Source organism: Plectropomus leopardus, chromosome 20, assembly GCF_026936395.1.
Source record: "Plectropomus leopardus strain MGB_pleo_1.0 chromosome 20, ASM2693639v1, whole genome shotgun sequence".
Taxonomy (NCBI): Eukaryota; Metazoa; Chordata; class Actinopteri; order Perciformes; family Serranidae; genus Plectropomus; species Plectropomus leopardus.
Genome location: NC_142195.1, coordinates 9,547,852 through 9,571,251, shown reverse-complemented (window position 1 = coordinate 9,571,251; position 23,400 = coordinate 9,547,852). Strand labels below are relative to the sequence as shown.

At 38.4% G+C, this 23,400-nt stretch overlaps 2 protein-coding genes across 6 annotated transcripts in view; one reads left to right on the top strand and one right to left on the bottom strand.

Annotated features, from left to right (window-relative positions):
- The window catches only part of prune2 (prune homolog 2 with BCH domain), a 50,852-nt gene extending 42,413 nt beyond the window's left edge, over positions 1-8,439 (top strand). For 4 of the 5 annotated variants that reach the window (XM_042509423.2, XM_042509424.2, XM_042509422.2 and 1 more), the window contains exons 6-11: positions 5,197-5,328; positions 5,492-5,578; positions 6,554-6,652; positions 6,762-6,800; positions 7,266-7,316; positions 7,430-8,439. In XM_042509423.2, coding sequence (XP_042365357.1) covers positions 5,197-5,328; positions 5,492-5,578; positions 6,554-6,652; positions 6,762-6,800; positions 7,266-7,316; positions 7,430-7,463 — 442 coding nt within the window. In that variant the 3' untranslated portion in view covers positions 7,464-8,439. The remainder of the gene's footprint in view (positions 1-5,196; positions 5,329-5,491; positions 5,579-6,553; positions 6,653-6,761; positions 6,801-7,265; positions 7,317-7,429) is intronic. The other variant, XM_042509425.2, reaches the window with a different exon arrangement.
- A 101-nt stretch (positions 8,440-8,540) lies between these two features.
- pcsk5a (proprotein convertase subtilisin/kexin type 5a) overlaps positions 8,541-23,400 on the bottom strand; it is a 38,421-nt gene continuing 23,561 nt past the window's right edge. The window contains exons 28-37 of the mRNA XM_088071573.1: positions 21,612-21,695; positions 20,800-20,998; positions 19,352-19,566; positions 18,108-18,350; positions 16,138-16,374; positions 15,853-16,030; positions 15,010-15,227; positions 12,950-13,050; positions 12,316-12,514; positions 8,541-10,414 (exon numbers count right to left, since the gene is read on the bottom strand). Coding sequence (XP_087927699.1) covers positions 9,927-10,414; positions 12,316-12,514; positions 12,950-13,050; positions 15,010-15,227; positions 15,853-16,030; positions 16,138-16,374; positions 18,108-18,350; positions 19,352-19,566; positions 20,800-20,998; positions 21,612-21,695 — 2,162 coding nt within the window. The 3' untranslated portion in view covers positions 8,541-9,926. The remainder of the gene's footprint in view (positions 10,415-12,315; positions 12,515-12,949; positions 13,051-15,009; positions 15,228-15,852; positions 16,031-16,137; positions 16,375-18,107; positions 18,351-19,351; positions 19,567-20,799; positions 20,999-21,611; positions 21,696-23,400) is intronic.

Genomic DNA, 23,400 nt, shown 5'->3' with positions numbered 1-23,400 from the left:
TAGTATTGCATGTAGCATCATGTTATAGCATACAGTGTTGAAAAAACATGCAAAATCTGCCCAAAAACACATAAAATAGCATGCTGAAAAAATGACCAAAACACCAAGGCTATAGTATGGCGAAAATGTCAAAATTTGACATGTCCAAAAAACACCTGAAAACCACTTAGTATAGCATGTAGAATCATGTTATAGCATACAGTGTTGAAAAACATGCAAAATCTGCCCAAAAACACATAAAATAGCATGCTGAAAAAATGACCAAAACACCAAGGCTATACTATGGCGAAAATGTCAAAATTTGACATGTCCAAAAAACACCTAAAAACCAATTAGTATAGCATGTAGAGGCATGTTATAGTATACAGTGTTGAAAAAACCTGCAAAATCGGCCTAAAAACGCATAAAATAGCATGCTGAAAAAATGACCAAAACACCAAGGCTATAGTATGGCGAAAATGTCAAAATTTGACATGTCCAAAAAACACCTGAAAACCACTTAGTATAGCATGTAGAGGCATGTTATAGTATACAGTGTTGAAAAAACATCCAAAAATGGCCCAGAAACCCAGAAAATAGCATGCTGAAAAAATGACCAAAACACCAAGGCTATAGTATGGCGAAAATGTCAAAATTTGACATGGCCAAAAAACACCTGAAAACCACTTAGTATAGCATGTAGAATCATGTTATAGCATACAGTGTTGAAAAAACATGCAAAATCTGCCCAAAAACACATAAAATAGCATTGTGAAAAAATGACCAAAACACCAAGGCTATACTATGGCGAAAATGTCAAAATTTGACATGTCCAAAAAACACCTGAAAACCACTTAGTATAGCATGTAGAGGCATGTTATAGTATACAGTGTTGAAAAAACCTGCAAAATCGGCCTAAAAACGAATAAAATAGCATGGTGAAAAAATGACCAAAACACCAAGGCTATACTATGGCGAAAATGTCAAAATTTGACATGTCCAAAAAACACCTGAAAACCACTTAGTATAGCATGTAGAGGCATGTTTAAGTATACAGTGTTGAAAAAACATGCAAAATCGGCCTAAAAACGCATAAAATAGCATGCTGAAAAAATGACCAAAACACCAAGGCTATAGTATGGCGAAAATGTCAAAATTTGACATGGCCAACAAAAACACCTAAAAACTACTTAGTATAGCATGTAGAGGCATGTTATAGTATACAGTGTTGAAAAAAAAAACCCCAAAACGGCCCAAAAATCCAAAAAATAGCATGCTGAAAAAATGATCAAAACACCAAGGCTATAGTATGGTGAAAATGTCAAAATTTGACATGGCCAAAAAACACCTGAAAACCACTTAGTATAGCATGTAGAGTCATGTTATAGCATACAGTGTTGAAAAAACATGCAAAATCTGCCCAAAAACACATAAAATAGCATTGTGAAAAAATGATCAAAACACCAAGGCTATAGTATGGTGAAAATGTCAAAATTTGACATGGCCAAAAAACACCTGAAAACCACTTAGTATAGCATGTAGAGGCATGTTATAGTATACAGTGTTGAAAAAACATCCAAAAACGGCCCAGAAACTCAGAAAATAGCATGCTGAAAAAATGATGAAAAACCCAAGGCTATAGTATGACGAAAATGTCAAAAAAAACCACCTAAAAACCACTTAGTATAGCATGTTGTAGCGGTTATTAATAACTACGTTAGAATTTGGATTTTTCACTGGTTAAAGTAAAATGAACACCATTCTCCATTTAGGAGAAGATTAAATTTTTAATTTTGACAGTTTCAAAACATGTCATAACTTTAATCAGTCTCACAATCTGTACCGCTTATCCTGTATAAATCGATCTTGTTTCTGTCATGAAATAATATCCACAGACAAGGACTTGGTGTTAAATGAAATATTTTATTTAGGTTAAGGTTAAGAAAATGATGAGTAAATAGAGGAAGTTGTATGACATATAAAGGACAGTGAACAAATGAAAGGGAACCTAAGCGATGTATGTTCAGGTGATGTAAATGATTAATTATTGATGAGTCAGTAGAAATATGTGACCGTCTAAAACACGGATGCGCGCTGAACGGTAAATTAGAATTTAGAAATTTGGCATTAAAGCTTCACTATACGACATCAGCTCTGATCACTAGAAGATGTTATTCTGCCTACTTTTGCCGACTTGGTTAGACTTCTCCGGGGAGGTCCAGGTCGTTGCTTCACTCCGATGGAGAGCTGCTGCACGTCTTCCAGACGAGGTGACCCGCTGAAAGGTGGCGGCGGCCGGGCAGGTGGAGTCGCTGTGCGGTGGTCTTTAATTGGCCTCGATGTCCGCCTCAGCGAAATGGTAAAAGTATTTCAACAAAGTCTTTAAGGGCAGGCAACGGATGCTGATAGTTTGTGCAGCAGGTGTTGCTTCTAGATCCGTGGCAGAATGGCCAAAAACCGCTTACTATAGTATGGTGAAAAATGTCAAATCTGACGTCCCAAAAATGGATGAAAACTGCTTATTATAGCTCATAGGGACGCGCCATAGCATAGCATGTTGAAAAAAAGGGCCAAAAAAGGCCCAAAAGTCATACAATAGTATGTAGAAAAAATGGCAGATAAACCGCATACTGTAGTATGGTGAAAAATGTCAAATTTTGACGTCCCAAAAATGGGTGAAAACCGCTTATTATAGCTCATAGGGACGCGCCATAGCTTAGCATGTTGAAAAAAGGGCAAAAAAAGGCCCAAAAGTCATACAATTGCATGTCGAAAAAATGGCGGAAAAATTGCATACTAAAGCATGGTGAAAAATGTCAAATTTTGACATGTCCAAACAATGGCCGACAACCGCTTATTGTAGCTCGTAGAGACGCTCAATAGTACAGCATGTCGGAAAAAAGGCCAAAAATGTCATAATATAGCATGTCGAAAAAATGGCTGAAAACCGCATAGTATAGTATGCCAAAAAAATCTCAAATTTTGACACTTTCAAAAATTTCGCTGAAATCTGCATATTATAGCTTTTTGAGAGGCATATGTATTATAGTATTATGTTTTGGCATGACACATAGCATGAAGATTTGATCAGAGTTTTGGTGACATGCTGTAACATAATGTTTTTTGTCAAATTTTGGACAACATATACGGTGATGTTTTGGGCAGATTTTGGATGACATACTATACTATGATATTTTGGTCAGATTTTGGACGAAATACTATTGTACAATGTTTTGGTCACATGTTGGACGACATACTATACTATGATGTTTGGGTCAGATTTTTGACGACATACTATGGCGTGAAGTTTTGGTAAAATTTCTGACGACATACTATACTGTGACATTCTGGCCAGATTTTGGATGGCATGCATGCTATACTATGATGCATTGGTCAGATTTTCAAAGACATACTTTACTATGACCGTTTGGTCAGATTATGCACCACATTCCTTACTGTGAGGTTTTGGTCAGATTTTGGATGACATTCTATACAATGACTTTTTAGTCAGATTTTTGATTACATAGTATACTATGACATTTTGGTGACATTTTTTACTACATACTATACCATGACATTTTGGTAAGATTTCTGCTGACATACTATACTGTGATATTTTGGTCAGATTTTGGACTGCATACCATACTATGGCAGTTTTGTCAGATTTGAGGACAACATGCTATATTATAACAATTTTGACAACATAATATACTGTGACATTTCTGGAAGATTTTGAACGATATACTACCCTATGACGTTTTGGTCAGATTTTGGACAATATACTATAGTATGAAGTTTTAGTCAGATTTTTGACGATATACTATAGTGTGACATATATGTCAGATTTTGGACGACATACTGTACTATGACGTTTTTTGTGAAATGTTGATGAAATTCTATAGTATGACGTTTGGGTCGGATTTTTGACAACAGTTTCAATGTTTTGGTCAAATTTTTGATGACATAATATACAATGATGTTTTGGTCATATTTTTAACTACATACTAAAGTATGACATTTTTGGTAAAAAAATTTAAGATATACCATAGCATGACGTTTTGGTCAGATTTTGGACGATATACTAAACTGACATTTTCGTCAAATTTTTGACAACATACGATACTGTGACATTTTGGTCACATTTTTGATGACAATTTAGTGTGACATTCTAATCAGATTTTAAACAACATATACTATGATATTTTGGTTAGATTTTTTACGATATAATATACTATAATGTTTTGGTCAGATTTTTGATGACATGTGAGGTCAGATTTTGGACGACATACCAACTATGATATTTTGGTCAGATTTTTTACGATATAATATACTATAATGTTTTGGTCAGATTTTTAACTACTTGCTGTAGCATTAAGATTTTGGTCAAATTTAGGACAAAATACTATAGCATGGTGTTTGGTAAGACTTTTGGCGATATACTTCAGTATGACATTTTCGTGAGATTGAACGACATACTATACTATGGAGTTTTGGTGAGATTTTGGAAGACATTCTATACTATGACGTTTAACCAGATTTTTGATTACATGGTATACCATGACATTTTGGTGACATTTTTTACAACAGTTTTGTACAGATTTTTGAGACATATTATACTTTGACAGCATACTATACTATGACGTTTGGTCACAGTTTTGACATTATAAAATGAGGTTTTGGTCACATTTTTGATAACATACCATACTATAACATTTCCATCACATGTCTGGGCAAATTGGCTTTTTATGCAATTTAGTATGACGTATAGATATATGCATTTTTTGCTTTTGCATTTGCTTTTCATGATATGCTCAACTATGATTTTTTGTAATGACATCTCTACAAAGACATTTAAAACAAAATATTATTTATGGCATTACATTGTTAGTTTTCATGACTTTTTAATGACATGCTATACTACTATACTATTACTTTAAGAGATACTATGCCATCACTATAAAAAAACATGATGACAAACTATACTACAACTCTTTTTTTTTAAATTTGGACTACACACACACACACACATATATATATATATATATATATATATATATATATATATATATATATACACAAACTACATGCTACACTTACTTTTTGATCACTTTTTGTAATGACACTTTTCCATATGTCTGTAATATGACTCTTTTTTAACATTTTGAAAATACAGTACAATGACATTCTTAATAACATACTGTACTACGACTTTTTCAGCTATGTGATCAGCACACTGGAGCTGATGGTGGCAGAAGACTATATGATCGTGTACCTGAATGGAGCCACACCCCACAGGAGAATGCCTGGTCTTGGTTGGCTGAAGAAATGCTATCAGATGATTGACAGAAGGTCTGCCCAAATTACTATATTATTATGTGATAATAATATAATTTTGTGAGAGATTACAGTGGCATGACTTGTGTTAATGATTTGGATCTTCACTTTATAAAAGTGAAAATGAAACATGGATATTTAACCACACCTAACGCAGTACATAATTTGTTCTCTTTAGGCTCAGGAAGAATTTGAAATCTTTCATTATTCTCCATCCATCATGGTTTATCAGGACCATTCTCGCCATCACCAAGCCATTCATCAGGTACGAATGATCCCACTTTTAATAGTTTTAGAACTATCAGATGGATTTCACTGAAAATATGTCATGTCATTTCTTCCTTATGATGAATTTTAGTAACTTTGGTGATCCTGTGACCTGTGATTCCATCTCTATTTCCATCATCAGGTCACTTTCTTTTGTCTAATACTTTAGTGTAACTAAATACCTCCAGAACAAATAACATTACCATAAGCCTCAGCTGTACTTTGTGTCAACGGAACGACGGAAAAACGTGGTTAACATTATACCTGTTAACATCAGTATGTTTGCAAGCTGAGGTTAGCATTTAGTTCAAAGCATTGTTTAAAGTAAAGTCTCACACAGCAGCTAACGTGGCTGTAAACTCGTAGTCTTGTTTGTGTTCAGTGGCCCACTTCAGCCGAGTTAACCTTTTAAAACCTGGGCTTTTTTTTTAAAAAAAAAAAAGACAGTTAGCAACCTAAAAAGAAATGTCCCAGAAACTGGCAATAAAGTTGTAAAAAGATTAAAAATTACCTGATAATTAGAAAAAAGGAATTTAGAAAAAAAACAAATGACCTTGGATAAAAGGCTTGATAATTATGATAATTCTGTCAAAAAAACTTTAAATACATAGTTATGATAACTTTAAATATAGCTCTCTTGAGTTTTTTTCCCCCCAGCTTCTTACTTAATTTTCTAAATTTACTCATTTCTTGCAATTTTCTGAACATCTCTTGCTAAGTTGCTCATCGCCTGTGTTTTTGAAAGAAAACAATTTGCTCAGGGATCAAAGGTTTAAAAACTTGTGAAAAGCATCTGAATGCAGCACAAGAAAAGTGATGTTGATCTATGTTTCAAAGGGTAAACTACTAAAGTTTCACTTTTCAAAGAAAAACAGACTGATGCCGAGCCGGTTACTTTTATTGTGCTTTTCATAACCCTGTCATTGCACTTGTTTTAATGTGTCTGTGTGTGTATATGTTGCCCCTGTTACAGCGCCAAGTTCAGCAGTAAGATTAAGTATGTGAACAGTTTGGATGAACTGCAGGAATTCATCCCCATGGACTGCATCCAGATCCCCGAGTGCATCATTAGGTGGGTCCCTCCAAGTCCCCAAACTGTGCACCGCCCCTACCTCCTCCATGCCTGACTTGTCCTATTAAATGTCTTTATTTTCATCTTGTCATTTGAACTCTCACCCTAGACTTGACAAGGAACTGAAGGAAGCAGCGGAGAACTCAAAGTAAGCATTGACTCTCCTGCCTCTCATTACTTCCCTACGCGGAGGCAGTGGCCCCTGCTTCAGTTTTATCCTTGGCTGGAGTGCTCATTTATCAGATGGCTCACTTTTAGATCACAGGGACTCTTCTGCTGGATGAGGACCAATTGGATTTGGCTATGGTTGCAATTACAGGAAGGACACAGGGGAAAAAAAGTTGCTAAAGATGCTAAATGCATCGCTTTCATCTCATTTATCATTACAGTAAAATAAATGAGCCAGTCCTTATTGCAGAGTGATCTATTACACTGATAATAATTGTTGGCCCGACACTGTAGAATTCACACACTAATCTCTGGCTGATTAATTGTGCATCGAATCATAAGTTGCATGTGTCTAAGAATTTCCACAATACCAGTGCATTACAACACTCCACAACAATAAATTCTGCGCTAAAAAGCACTCTGTTTGTTTTCTCTCTCATTCAAGAATGAATAGTTTTCTGCTGGGACCGGAGCCAACGGCAGCAGGCAGAACAGAGTAAGTCCTCTAAGACGTTTAAGTTCACACATGGAAGAGAAATGGTCTTGTGTCAGCAGTCTGTAAACATACCTATCTTTAACGTCTCTGTTTTGTTCCTCTCGTCTTCCCAGCAGACCAGACGCAGCTGGTGCCAGCAGCTCTTAAACCCAAACATCATAAATGGATGGGTCATCTCAATGTTCTCACTGTCGTATTGTACGGTAGGAGCTGGAAAACAAGGACAAAGGCTCATTAGTGTGAGTGCGTGTGTGTCAGTGTATGTCAATTAGACACTGGAGTTTAATAAGACAACTTGCAATAGTACCTGTTAGATGTCATTCTTTCTGGCTGCTGTAGCATCAACTGTACCTTTACACCTGCAATCCAGAGAGCTCTATAGTCAAGTGTGATGCTTGGCGACACCTACAGAGTAGCATCGTCGTTCACGGTAGGATAGAGAATGCAATTACACTCCAGACAGTGCACTGCTCAAAATCCATTTGTAGAGTCTATAGTGTTGTAGTTGAGTTGTGCATGAGAAGCAGTCAAGCAATAATATCACCCTTTACTGGTCACACACACTCTCAGTATTTCAGATAAACAGGATACTTGTGTATCAGTAATCTACAATAAAAGCACATGGTGTGGCCAAAAAAAAAAAACCCTTGTGCCATAGATGATGACCAACTACTGCATTTGAGCAATCCACTCCTCTGTCTTAATACTCGTTTTAAAATCTATCTACAAATAGAAACTTTATAGAATCTATCTGAAACCAAGGATGAATATGATAAATAGGAAACCAAGTTTAAGTGCAATGTGAGAGCATGTCTGCAAATATGTGTGTGTGTATGTGAGTGTGTGTTTTCAATCTGTTTCTGTCAGTTACATAAACTGGGCATCGTCTCTTCAGCTTCTCCCTGATCATCAGGGAGAAACCACAGAGTGCATAAAAGATGGGATTTCTGTAAAGCACAATATCGTCTGTGTGTGTGTCCACACGCATGTGTGTGTTTGTGCATCAGTGCATGTCCCCTCATAGATAACTGATGGTCCTCTTTGATGGTTTATTGAGGATGAGCAAAGAAATTATGGATCACTGTCTAGTAATTCAATAAAAATGGACTGAATGTTACTTTCAGCTATGATTTGTTCTTTGGACACTGAGCGCTCATTTAGCAGCAAACCGATTGGGTCTGTTTTCGCCTTGTGACACCATGACTTACTCTTGAATATTCCTGCATATCTTTCAACACTTTATTTAAACAGAACACAGCTTCAAATTAAAATTCAATGCCAGCAAACATACAGAAATATAGAAAAGCAAAATAAATACCATGATTCATCAAAATTAAGATGCTTATCAACACCACAACAACTAAAAAGATGAATAATATGATTAATAAAATTAAACCCTTTAATGTCCTGCTTAAGCATTTGGTAGAGCACATTTTGAGTCACTGTATCCTGATGAAAAATGCATTGAATTTAACTTCACCTGATCAACTTATCTCTACCATTTAGTGTAGGTATTTTTTACGCTCAAAAAAATCTATAAAATGTCTGTCTTAAAATAGTCTGCCTTTTCAGTTCACCTCCTACAGGAAGTAAATCAAAGAGTCACTCCAGACATGATGGGCTTTTATTTTTTAAACATGCTCTAGCAAATGGTTGATTTGTCCTTTTACAGTAAAGTTAGTCTTCTGTCGTTAAAATTGACTATTTTCTAAGAAAAAAAAATTCTTATCATTTATAGATGATTGTTTTTAAATGATACAATTTAACGCTATCCATTATATATTTGCTGAAATAATTTCACAGAAATTATTTCGTAAATATCTTCTTTTTAGCGTCTAAAGCCATGCTTTACCTAGCGGCTGAGTTGACCTTTTATGGTAAAGGTAATGACCTAAGTTAAAAAATTCAGAATTTTCAAGAAAAAAAAAACATTAATGTAATGGTAAATATCTAGAATACATACGTAAAATACTACTACTAATACTACTAAAGGTAATAGGACTAATTCCATTGTCAAAAATTGACATGTCAGAATACTAACATATTACAAGCATTATAACGGTACATGTTTTGTAATTTTTTCTTTCTGTTTTACAATTACCGTGAAGGGCCATCTCAGCCTCTTGGTAGAGGCCTATATTTTAAAAATTTATGGGGTATGTTCATTATTTATAATGCCGCAATAAAATTTAAAAATGCAAGGGAAAAAAAATTCCATTGCTGTTTTCTTGAGGAGGACATTAAAGGGTTACTGAAACTGTCAAAACTGTTAAAAGCCCATGATAAGTTATGTTATATATGCAGGAAGTCGTCATACTCTAAACACAGCCCGGAAAACCAAGTGTTAATATGTAAAAAGTCCTTCATTATGCCAAACAACATGGGATTTTTCTGCAGCATATTTTGTGAATGGATAGCAGTTGTAAAATGCGGCTCATTATAAATAGCTTCTCATGTCTCATTTGGTTCAGCTCATATTCAGTGAAGGATAAATGGGTCTGTCCCTGAGGGCAGGAGGAGAAAAAGAAGCACAGAGGAGAGAGCGAGGCAGAGAAACAGAGAGAGGAGGAATCTGGAAGAGAAATGTTTCCTTAAAGAAATTCTTTTACTTCACCGGAACGTGTAGCTCTCGTCATCGTACTCCAACTCGTCCTCATTGTCCTCTCCCAGCTGTCCGTACCGGAACTTCCTGTACACGGTGCCGTCTTGGCCCATGTAAACAATGTCCTCATCCTCATCATCGTCATCATCATCGTCCTTCCCCCCAGAGCGGCGGTCAGCGATGTCAACCAACTGCGCCTCTTGGAAGCGACCTCCAGAGGAGCTGGCGCGGCCGCTGTAAGATGCAGAGGAGGCAGAGCTGTAGCCGCCATGTCTGCTGCCACCTCCGTATCCCCCACCGGAGCCCAGCTTCTCGTAGCCGCGGGGAGTGATGTCCGGGGGCGCTCTCTTGGAGCGGGAGTGCCTGATGATGAAGACGACAGCCACCAGTCCGAGCACCAACAGGACGCAGGCGATGACGAAGATTGCGAGGTTACCTCTGGCCTCCTCTTCCTCCTCATTCCTGAACGGCAAGTTGGTGCTGAGGACGCACTCTCCTACAAAACCACCATGACAAAGAGGTTTTAGACACTGTTGACTGATTGATCAGTCAGATGTCACATTAACTGGTTTCAGCCTTTCAAATGTGGAGATTTGTTGTTTTTCTGGTGTCTGCAAGGTTGCAATTTCTGCTAGGGAAGAGGGGGACAGGACCAACTCACTATTCAAAATGCTCTTTTTTAGATTTACTTGCCAAAATCTGTCTTTTCACTGACAAGTTACTACAATCCAGACGAGACAAGGAGCTGATAAAAACATTAATATGCTCATCTGACTCACCTTCAGTTATTTCCATGCGCTCACAGTGATAAGCTTAACAAGCAGCAGCAAATGATTTGCACTTTTTTCCTCTCCCTTCTCACACACACAGACTGGCCTTTGTTCAGGCTGTATGCCAGCTGAGGGGAAGATCAACAGCAGCACAACTCAACACCGGCCAAAATCTGGCCTGCAATGGGGGGCCAGGTGGCCTGCTGATCATTTTCTGATTCACAATTATTGTAAATTTTGTTGTTCTTTAAATTTACATAAGGAGCCAGAGGGCATTTAAAAAATAAATTAAGAAAGAAATATAGAGCTTGTTTACAGAAAGTGCCTGCGGTGGATGCCCCGGACCCTCCAACAGAGGTCTGAGCCCTCAAATGTCCTCAAATCCTACAAACACCCCTGTGTTCACCTGACCTGTGTGGAGCTGCTGCAAGGACGAGTGAGGACAGCAAATGTTGAAAGATTGAAAACAAGAAATTCATTGCATATGTAATTATGAACAACATTGTTTGTTTAGTAACTGGCCCCTGGCCTCCTGTCTTTAGCAAAAGTGGTCCCCGTACAAAGCAAGCTGAGAATGTCCGATCTACAGGCTGTACATGCAAGGCGCAAAAAAAATTGAAGAATTAATTGTCTAAAAACACTGCTCATTGAAGTAAAGATGCAAATACAACATTTATTCATCATAAAGATTTAGGTTTCATTAAGTACTCTTAATTTTTAGCCCTTGGTTATAATTCTCTTAAACATGAAATACTCACTAAAAAAGCAATAAAAAAAAAGTTTTTTAAAAAAATACTTAGGTACTATTAAATAAAAGTTTAAAACATGAAAACTTGATCTGACAGTGTGGGTCAGCTTTAATTGTCCGTGGCCTTTCAACCCACCAACTGTTGTCACATGATTCAGATGTTGCTATATTATGACTGGTGCACCAAGTATGTGACACTGACTAAGTCCCGCCCACATCAAACCAGTGAGAGGAGCACGGAGAGAAAAATATAACACAGAAATCTTAATGTGAAACAACAAAAACATTTAACTTTGAGCAGTTGGACACAATTTTTGAACTTTTCAGGACAAGAACCTGATGGTAAAAATACTTTTTCAAGTGCTGTATTTGTATTGATCATATATAAATGTACACATTATTCTTTCAGTTATCCTACCAGTGTTATGAAAAAAAAAAGAAATTATGATGAAATAGATTTTAAATTACTATTATTCTTTATACGCTGTCTTAACTGCAATAATTGGTGCAGTTATTCAACAAAAGCAGTTATTCAAATTTGCAATATTCTTTCAAATCTTGAATTTCGGCTATATTATACATGTTACGCATTTTTTATATATTCTTATTGTTCTTCTTACACATGTAGATATCTGTTGGACATTGTAGCATCATACACGCATTTTATATTTATAATCTAAACACTAGTTCATACATTGTATTGTAGCATTAAGCAAGCAGGTTTTAAATTTCTACACACTTAGACTCAGCACAGTATACATTTATATTTTTTAAAAATTCTCACTTAATACCAATACCAAATCACACTTAATACAAAGTCATGTGCCTCTCCATCCTCCTCCGTTTTCTTTCACTTAGTAAGACTGATCTCCAGCCTACCTCGAGTCTCGGTGCAGTTACAGCAGTCCTGCTGCTGCGCTGTGGCCTCCTCCTCCTCGTCCTCATGGCGGCAACAAAGCAGACAGCGCCCTCCAGCTTCTAAGATAGCCTGAGTGGGACACATGGTGCAGTTGGCTGGACCGGGCCCTCGACACTCCATACAGGAGTCGTCACAGTCTTCACAAGTGTGGCCTGAACCCTGATGAGGTGCAGGAGAAGTCTGAATACGCTGCATCCCCAAAAACACAGCTACAGCGTGCATTTTACATCACAACTACTGATTCTCTGCCTCCAAAGAAATCCAAAACTTTCATTTCTAAAAAAGTACCAACTATAAGTGATGCACTGCCTCTCAGCTTAATCAATTAGTATGCATCTACCTGCCAGACACTTTCAGTCAGAAGCCTCGCAGCATGAGCCGGGAGATTTATTTTGAACACAGTAATCATTTTCACTCCGCTGTTTGAGATTTCTCCTGGTGCAGTAATAAGTCAGTCTGAATTACATTATACGATACCCGGGGCCAAAACATTAGTAATAATTATTTTGGTGAAGCAAGGACAGGGTTAGGGATTTTTTTTTATATATATAAAAAGTTAACATTTGTGAAACTAAAACCTCATAAAAAGGTTACCTTTATCACAGGATACATGCCGATGTCGCACATGGATTCGCACATGCCATCAGAGAGCAGGTATCCAGCGTAGCATGAGTCACACGACTGAGAGTCTTTTCCTGCCGATAAATGACAAATTAAAGGCCAAGTCTGGAAATATCATGTTTTTCTTACTGTCAACAAATCCCACTACATACAATACATTGATCTTACTAACAAGTACCGTGTGTGTGGCCAAAGCCTGATATTTCTCAGTGGTACCACAGAGATCCTTTGCTGTCCAAAGCACATCAGCCAACACTTGGTGACATCTTTCCTCGTTACGATGAAGATGCTAATGTGTTTTGCTTTCAGTCCATCCCACACACACACACAGCATTCTGCTGCTGGAAGTATTAACTAGTAAACTACATCTACGACTGAAAATAGTCCCCAACAGCATTGTTTCCCACACATTCATTTATTTGTGGCGGCCCGCTATGATCAAAACAACTGCCGCCAAATTATTATATTTTTGGAGCTGGACTGTTCATTAGGAGTGCTATTGGAATTTATATACAGCTCTGTTGTTTCATGCACCACACTCTCGGAGCGCGCTGATGGAGCAGCAAAAGTGACATTTAATTGTTAACTGCGCTGAGTCTAAAAGTTTGCATTCACTGCCTCTGTAGCAGCTGCTCCTCTCATCCATCGATCTAATCAGCTCTGACCAGACAAAGCGATCAATTATTCATTCTGCATCTCAAACCCCACAAAATTCTGCAGAGGGAAAAAATAATGCACGACAAGTTACGCCTGTGCTGTGTTCACAGGCCAGAAAAAATGTCCAAATTTAAAGAGGTGACACCTCATCAGCTGCCGCCATAGATTCTAAATCTGTTGGAAACAATGTACACTTAGTCATTATATTCATATTACTGATCAATATCACATTTACAAGCTCCAGTTGTTTTAAGAAATTGTTTGGAAAAAAAAGCAAATGTTTATGATCTGTTCTTATTTATGTCTTTAGTAGGAAGAAGGATTGGGCAATATCACCATTATGTCAATATTGTGATTCAATTCAAAGGTTACCTCTAAAAAATCTTATTGTGTAAATATTTTGTGAAAGCACCCATTGTCGATCCTATAAAATTGTCACAAAATCGATATTAAGGAGAGCCACAGACACACTGGGGAGTTCAAAAAAGTACAAAACACAAAGTGCATTTCCATCCACCTCTCTTATTGCACATTTTCAACTGGAGCCTAAAAACACCTGACTGGAAACACTGAGCATTAAAAACAAAGGTGATAATAATAATAATAATAATAATAATAATAATAATAATAATAATAATAATAATAATAACTAACTACTTGTAAAAATAAAAAAAGATTTCCATTTGAGGGAGGTGGAAAAGTTGGTCTATTGATAAAAGGTAAAGTGTAATAGAACACATTCAGCGAGTACATAATGACACCAATTTATAACAATAATTAACACTAACTAATAAAATGTAAAGTGTTAGTTATATAAAAATAAAAATCCTCAAGTAGCCATTACAGGAACTGCAGTATTTGGTAGTTCCACACTGACTTTATTTTTCAGCCTCAGAGGTTGCCTTTTGCTTTTGACTGACACATCTTCTGCAGTGGCACCTGATTGAGAATTAGTATCACCTACTGCTTATCTCAATGAATCAACTCTCAATATTCGCCTAACAGTGGATGCAAAAGTATATGAATTTTCTTTTGGGTTTTTCTGAAAATACGGTTAAAATTTGTGCCTCATTTAGATGGAAACCCATCTATTGTTTGCTTTGGTCTTCCTATTTGATGTGTTGACAGTAACAGTAATAAAGTATAAAATGAAGTAATTTGACTTGATTCTTTTAAGATTGTTTAAATTAATGTACCACTGCAGGATGTACAGTACACAAGAACCTATACTGTATATAATATTACAACGGTCGAGTCCAAGCAGCCCTCCACTTTCATATCTGCAGCCCACAGAGGAAACAGCATCAATATCTCATCTCCTCTGTGTGTGTGTTTTTCTGCTGAATATCAAATTACTGCTGAGTGGACACTCATACCTGAGCATGTCCTGCAGCTGGCGTGGCAGTGCTCGCAGGTCCTGTGCACAGTGTCATGGTAGTATCCCTGAGGGCACGAGGGGAGGCAGCGGCCTTCTTTCCTCAAGTAGATGAGACCCAGAGCACAGCTCAGGCAGCTGTCCTCCCCGCCCCCAATACACTCACCGCAACTGGGGTCACACTTTTCACACATCCTTGAGCCTGCGTTTCCATAGTGACTATCAGATAGATGGGGAGAAAGTTATGATAGATTAGCTGCAATTAAATGAGATTAGAGTTTTGTTTGTCCTCAAAGGAAATTCCTCTCTGTAGCCACTCACATACAGCTTTGCACAACTACTCAGACATGACCAAGACACCATCACAGAGAGAACAGAGTCTCAAAAAAACTCTTCAAAGCACTGCTGAGAGTGAGACACTGGTTCTGCATTATAAATTCTAAGTGATATTTTCTTTTTTGCTGCATTGCTCCCGTAAAGGTCTGAAAGTATGTAGGGTGGCACAGCAATAAATAGCCTTTGTATCCTTTTGTTTTCTCTTGAGTATTTAACTGCACATCAATTTAACGGCACATTAATTTAACTCTCTCAATCACCGCACCCCAAATAAAATCAAGTCTAATTAGCATTTTACAGGCCACGTGAAGGGCTATTTAAATCTCAGGCTAAATTAGCCTCTGTCTCCAAACTGCAGCCCTGTCCAGCTAACTGAAGAGAAGCAATGGTTTAGTGTCCACAGTTACATTATGTGACTAGGCTGATCTTTTATTAATGACGACACTGTGCCACCGCGCTAAATCTGATGGATGGGCGGCGCAGCTGGACAGTGAGAAGGTTAAATTACCTGTGCAGGCAGGTCTCCACACACTCTTTGCCCTCTCGAAATAGGTGGGTTTTACAGGCGAGACACTCATGGCTGTGCTTTCCAACGCAGGACTGACAGGATGGGTGGCAAGGTTCACATTTCTGCCCCGGCTCATCCTCATAGTAGCCTGCTGGGCACTCAGCCACACAGGTGCCATCTGTGCCAACAAACACACACGTGATCACGCAGCTAAACAAACAAGTCACAGATGCTCGCAGAGCTTCGCGGCAGATTGCAGAGAATTCACGAGCAAAGTCGACTCACTGAGCAGGAGATGTCTCTGGTTGCAGCTCAGGCAGTGAGTTTTGCCAGGACCTGAGCACTGGTGGCAGTATTTGTGACACGGATGGCATTCCCCGTCCTGGTCTGCGTACTGGCGAGGCGAGCAACTGCTGGCTGATGGCACACAATGGCCATGGGCGTCTAGCCTCTGACCTTCTCTGCAGCTGAGGCAGGAGGAGGAGTGGGGGCCGAAGCAGGTAAGGCAAGATGCATCACAGTCTGGAAAAAATACAGGAAAAAAAATTACTGTTTTGCGCTTCTATGCCCCCACTAACCTGTCAAGTTCCAGTTACAGTTTACATCCATGTCTGTCGAAACTCATGGGGTCATGACAGTTGACAATGCTTCAATAGCTGCTGCCAAGAAGATGCATATTCCAAAACATGGATGCGCCACAAACATCTTCGACACAGAAAATTTTGTAGGCAATTGTCTTCACTCCAGTCCCTGAATTATGGCATTGAGTAATTGCCAGTAAAGTGTTTTTTGTGGAACATGATGATGCCACAGCAAAGTCAGCATCTTATTTTCAAAATGTCATCATTTCATCATTTTATTGTATTACATGTTTGCATGAAACTTTGTCACACTTAATACATGAATTCTTAAGTTATGGCCAAAAACATGTTTTGATGTTTTGTGAGGTCACATTGATTGATTCATCTTTGCTTGACATTTGTGTCAAATTTGAGGAAATTCCCTTAAGGCCTTTTTCAGATATCGTGTTCACGAGAATGAGAAAAGCATGAAGTTACACTGACCTTGACCTTTGACCACCAAAATCTAATCAGTTCATCATTAGATGGATGTTTGTGCAAAACTTGAAGAAAAGAAATTCCCTCAAGGCGCTCAAGAGCTACGGCATTACAGAGAATGGCAAAGACACAAGGTCACAGTGACCTCTGCAGTTTGACCACCAAAATCTAATCAGTTCATTGTTAAGTCCAAGTAGACCTTTTTGCCAAATTTGAGAAAATTCCCTCAAGGTGCTCTTGAAATATCTTCACAAGAATGGGGCTAAAGGATGTACGTACACGTACCACGCAAACACATAATGCCTCCGGCGATGGCTTTTTCCTGCACAGAGGCAGAAACGGACATTAAATCACATCTACAGGGAAACAAAAGGAGAGTTCGTGTTTTTTTCATTTGGACTTGATATCTAACATAGTAATAGTATATGTGATAATAAAAACACATATTAGGTTAAAGGTTTAAATTATTCAATATTTTTTTCTACAGTAATACGCTTTATATGATCTGGTTTCCATCTATTGGGTTCTCAATGTGTGATCTGTGAAAACATTCCCTGCAGCCTGTTTTCCCTTCAGATGAAAATAAACATAAAAATCACCCTCTGTCCATTGTGCAGTGCAGCAGTGTACTTCCTTTTTAAATGTCTTACTGCTGGCAGCTACTGTATGTAGCAACAAAAGCAGGCATCGCCTACAACATTTTCCTGGGAGAAACACACCATCGTCTCTGTGTTTTTGAATAACAAAACCAGAGTGTGTCTTTCTCTAGGGAACTGTCTTTGGCATTGCTGTTCTGTTTTCAAGGTTTGACAGCTGCCTGTTAACCGTCGGAAAAGCGTTGCTATTTTAGTCTGAGCTAAAGTCAGGAAACACACTCAGGCATAGTAGGGAATATAATTGAGGAAATGCATGAAGGACGCTTTACAGGACAGAAACTGTTGCATCAGTGAGGAGAGAGTAAAGTTTTAGGAGAAATGGAGCATCTCTGACTTTTGTCATCTTTAAAAGGGCAAGTGTTGTGAATGGATAAATGTTTAGTAAAAAACAAGTTTAACAATATTAAAAGAAATGGGTTTCGATTTTGACCAGGAGTGCATTTTTTGCTTGTGCGACCATCCATCCAATCTAACATCTCAAATTAACCCCTCATTTACCAAAACTTAGAAACAACAGAAAACATAAGCTTTCTCTGCCTACCTTTACATTCTGCTATTATGGCGTCTCTGTAGGTGTGGGAGGGACACGCTTCCAGACATGCCCCATTGTGCAGCGTGGCCTCTGTGTCCATACAGGCATCGCAGTCATTGTTGTTCGGGCCGTCACATAAAGCACAGTCAGGGTGGCAACTCAAACACTCCCTTTGGTCTTTGTCCTCGAAGAACCTCTCGGGACAGTCGAGAACACACAGGCCCTCGTGGAGAAAGTGATACTCCTCACAGTCTGCGCAAAGAACAGCTTTTAGCACTGCATGGAAGAACAATTTAGTACAACTCAGTGAAACTATACTAAGTCCCCTAAAGTCTTGGAGAGAAATGCAAGAAGGAGAAAAGCCCTCTCTCTGTCAGGCAGGGATTTCACTTGGGGAAAAAAAAGTGAAAAGATGAATGAAAAACAGACTTGAGATAGATGAGTCAAATGTAGTCATTATGACAAGAACACTCACTTTGACAGAGTAGATGAAATAAAATTCTGGCGTTGTCTCTAGACACAATGCATTTAGTGTAGAACTAGACCCAGAGTTACAACAAACTGTCAGCATGCCAACATGTTCATAATAACAATGCAACGTAGTGATGATTGGCATGTAAAATATTTAGCATACTCATCTTAGTTGAGTGTGTTGGCATGCTAAAAAATCACTAATTAACATTAAACACAAAGTACAGGTGAGGCTGATGGGAATGGCAATAGTTTGCAGTTATTTTGTCATAAATCCAGAATTGTGGTACAGTAGTGTTGATGATGCAACAGGAAAAGCTGAGATCTCCAGTTGTTACAATTATAACAATAAAAGTGCTCTCAGTAATGTGCAAATCTCCACTAGGTATGTCTGGGGTTGTGTGGGTGGGGAACAGGAAATGCAGGACGGCTGCATGTCCAGCATGAAAGCATGACAGTAGTGGAATGAAGGGAAGACAATATGCAAATAATAAGAGATTAATCCAAGCCCCCTTACACCTAATCTTTGCTTCTGTGGAAAAGCATGCACAATGCTGCAGAGATTGTGGGTCCCACAGAGAGTTTGGGTCAAAGTGGCGAACCAATCAGCTGATCAACATTACCATCTCTACCAGCCATTTTGCTACTGTGGCTAAAAATAAACTTACAATTAAAGACAACACAATCTAAAGGTGACTGTGCAAAGGCAAAAGCACATTCTAGATTAAAATGAGTGAGCTCAAACAGCCGAATCTGTCTTCGTTTGCAAAATGTTTCTGTACCTGTGCACTGTCCGAGTGGGTTGCACTCCTGGCAGGCCGAGGGGCAGTGTTGGCACTCCCTGTCGTGGACAGTGTGAGCTGGAGGACACTCCTCCACACACTGGTGCTTGTGCAGGAGGAGAGGCTCTTCACAGCTAAGGCAGTGGGTGGCGTTCTTCCCACAGGACGCGCAGCCTGCCACACAGCTACGACACACCTGGCCCGCTGGATAACCCCTGTGAGCAGCCAAACACACATCAGCAGACACACACAAGACTGTACACTTGGCATATTATGCACGTATACTTTTGGATCCTTGTCCATGTCAGCTTAACCAGGCTGCATAATGGACATAAATTAGACAAGAAGATTAATAGATGCATTTCTTTCAAATTCCCGCTTAACACAGTGGTAAGTGTAAATGTTTTTGTATTAAGTATTTTGAACAATTAATTAGTTTTCCATGTTATATGTCAAGCTGAGCAGCATATATTAATTATTTTTTCTAGGAATGCACGATCACATTGGCACGTCATCAGTATGTGCAGATATTGGCTTTAAAATGAAATACTGGAAATCAGCCAGCATGTGGATTTCTGCCAATATGAAACTTTTTTTTTTAAAATTGACAATGTGAACATAACATAACATCAACTCTAAATTGAAGTAATTTTCTTTTTTTTGTGCTATGAATGAATACTACACACATTAAAAAGCACTGTATTCTATATCTCTATCTGCTGGTGGGCCATTATGATAAAAGTATGCATAATATGACGTTAATTCCACTGCAGAGGAGACTTGATGATCACTAAAATTAAGTGGGGAAAAAAGTGGATATATTGATATTGGTATCAGTTATTGGCCAAATGAGTTGTTTTATATTAGCATATCGGATATTGCCAAAAAATCCAATATCGTGCATCCCTGATGTTTTCAGTGTGAAATGATATTAAAAATGCTGGCTTTAGTGTGTGTGCTGCTGTTGGGGTAAATAAGTGGACTGACATTTTGCTCTGCTGGCTGCTTCACTCCAAAGAGGACAACTAATAATTTATCAGGACAATCACGTAGTACTTAAGTAGTGCTAAAAAAGCAGCTTGGAAAAATAAAGATGAATTCCTCATGGCCAAAAAGTTGAATGGTCATCTCAGTGCTAATGGAGCTTCAAGGACCTCTTCAGCAAGGACGAGATATTTTTTCAAACTCAAGGATGTCACAATTTAATGGCTCATAAACATTAAGTGGGAAACGTCAAACCATGGCCAGGAAATATGTCTCCTGAGATTTTATTTTTGGCTCTACATGACTCAAACATCTGGCCTGATGTTCAAACGATGTAATTTCAACATGGTGTTGCCAGTAAAGTCCCCACAGGAATCAGTTTCCACATAGAGCTGTAGCACACTCTCATCCCTCTATGTAAAAGGCATGTGAACACATTTATACTGATAGGATTGACCCCTAACCTCACACACTGTTGGACACACTGGCCGTCCTGCAGGAATAACTGAGCTCTGCGTGTGCTCTGACAGCGGGTGCAGTGCTGAGCGTCCGCACACTGCAAACAGCCTGGAGGGCAGGCATCACACGCGCCGCTCAGCCGGCTGGCAAAGAAACCCCCCGGACACTTTGACACACATGTTTGCTGTGCGGTCAGAAACCGCCCTGGAAGAGAGAGAAAGAATAAACATCAACACTGCACTGCAAAATAGTTGGATATGATGTGGTGTCACCACAAAAATGTGAAACTGCTGTTGAAGATCTTACAGCATTCAAATATTAAGGCTGGATTGCACTCAACAAGGATTAACATTGAACCATGACTAACTCTTGGTTCAAGTTTCAGTTCTGTTGCACCAAACTTTAAGACTACTGACTAAGATTACATTTAAACCTCTCTTTAAATCAGTTTAGTTTTTACTCTCTAATCCTGCTGCACCAAAACTTTAAACTCCAATTTAAATTGTGATCCAGGGTTAACTTTAAAGCTACAGTTGGATATGTTTAACTTTTCACGCCGCCTTTTTGAGATGAATTGAGCAAATAATCAAGTTTTTCAAAAAAAGCTGAAGCAGACTCAACCCACTTGACTTTTATGATGGCGATAATGACGATGATGAATTATTGTCAAGATACCAGTTCACCAAGGAAACTGTTTTGGAGCTGAACAGGAAGATTGATTTTTTGATTGATTTGGCAATATTGCTCCATTAATTTGGAAGTAAATTAATTTTTGTTGGTGCAACACAGGCTGAATGTACTTAAATGTGCGGCGGACCTTTTGTACATTTTGTACACTGGTTCTTCTCTTCTCCAGAGCAGGACTCACAGGATGGGTGGCAGTCCTCACACTCTCCATCATCTGGAGGGGAAACAACGCAGTGAATAGACCTGATACCTGATCCTGGACGATCATAGTAAAAATCACTGTCCTGACAAAAAAATGGAGCCCGAATAGTCAGATGGCGGAAGGTTATCTTCTTTGCAACTTATAACGCAGGAAACAATGGCTGCTTTAATATATATTGGACATATTGCAGCAATATTGCTAGTAGTCTAAAATATATAGGCTATAGTTTGACATCATGAGAAATATGCTGGTCAGCTGGCTTGTCATTAGTTAGATGAGGAGAATGCTACCAGTGTTGTCATCATAGTGTAATTTTTAACTTTGATACAATACGTTGAAAAATATTGACATCTGACAGTTTTTGATACCAAGGGAAAATTGACATTGAGGGCATACAATTTACCATGTTTTTTAATAGATTAGTATAACAAGACTATACCATGACAACTGATCTTTTCTTGGTCAGTAGCAGAAACTAGCAGAATGACTGTAATAAACAATAATTAAAACATTTTTACCTTAATAAAAAGCAATATTCTTGCAGTAGTGCTCACATTCAAAAGCCTCTGACATTGTCATACATTCAAAAGGCAGTAAAGTGGAATTAAAAGACGAAACAGTGGCACAAAGGTCTCTAAGCAAGCAGCGTGAACCAGGCGAGTGATGAGAAGATGGCACTGTGCTTGTGCAAGAGGGGGCGGGGCTATGGGGCTGCTGCAGCGGTATGAGCTCACTGCCAAAGAGGAGAGAGAGCAACAAAGTAGTATAAGTAGTACTGATAATGCAAAAATGAGTACTGAAACCATATCAAATATTAATAATTGCTAAGAATTAACACATGGATTTTTGACATTACCTTGAGTCTGTATGCCAAATATGAAGCTAGAGTGGCAGTTTATTAGCTTAGCTTAGCACAAAGACTGAGAGCAGGGCAAACAGTTAGCCTGTCTCTGTCCAAAGTTACAATTGTGCCGATGAACATATTGTATCTCTTTGGTTTGATCAATCCTATTTTATTTCTTGCTTTTGTTTTTTATTGTGATGTACTTTTTGACATATGATATAGTAATTACCATATAAATAATTGCTTACTTTAAAGGTATACTGTGCAGGCATTGTTAGTTATTGTTTGTAAACACACTCACCAGCAAAAGTAAAAGCCCTCCCCAGATTCACTCTTATCTTGGACCAGGCTTTATCCGCCTGGCGTTTTGTCTCGCTATATTTGGTTTTTTTTCTAGCGCAGTGTCCACAATTGTGGTAGCTTTCTCCCGAACTCCTGAGCTTACGGTCTGGCACCTGTTTGCAAACTTTTTGTCTGAACTACGTATAATATTTGCACGTTCCATTTGCACGAGAACCATTTACTGCATTATAGAAAGAATTGTTTACTCCCATTTATACGTCAATTCGGTGCTTGTGTGTTTTCATGTGTGCCTTCCTTAACTCTAATTTTATTACTTTCATTTAGTGCTTTTTCCATTCTTTTGTTGTGTACTTGCATGTTTACACCATGATCTGAGGGAGACTGCATTTCAATCCAATCTATGTCCTGTAAATATGCCAGAATCATACAGCTGACTTTATAAAGTCTCGCCCTTATGTACACTATACTGTCCCACCACAGCAAAATAGACGAGGAAAATAAGAAAATAGAGGCAGGGGGCAGGAAAATGCTCTGCCACATCCATCTATTGTGTCAGGCTTGGCTTGGCTA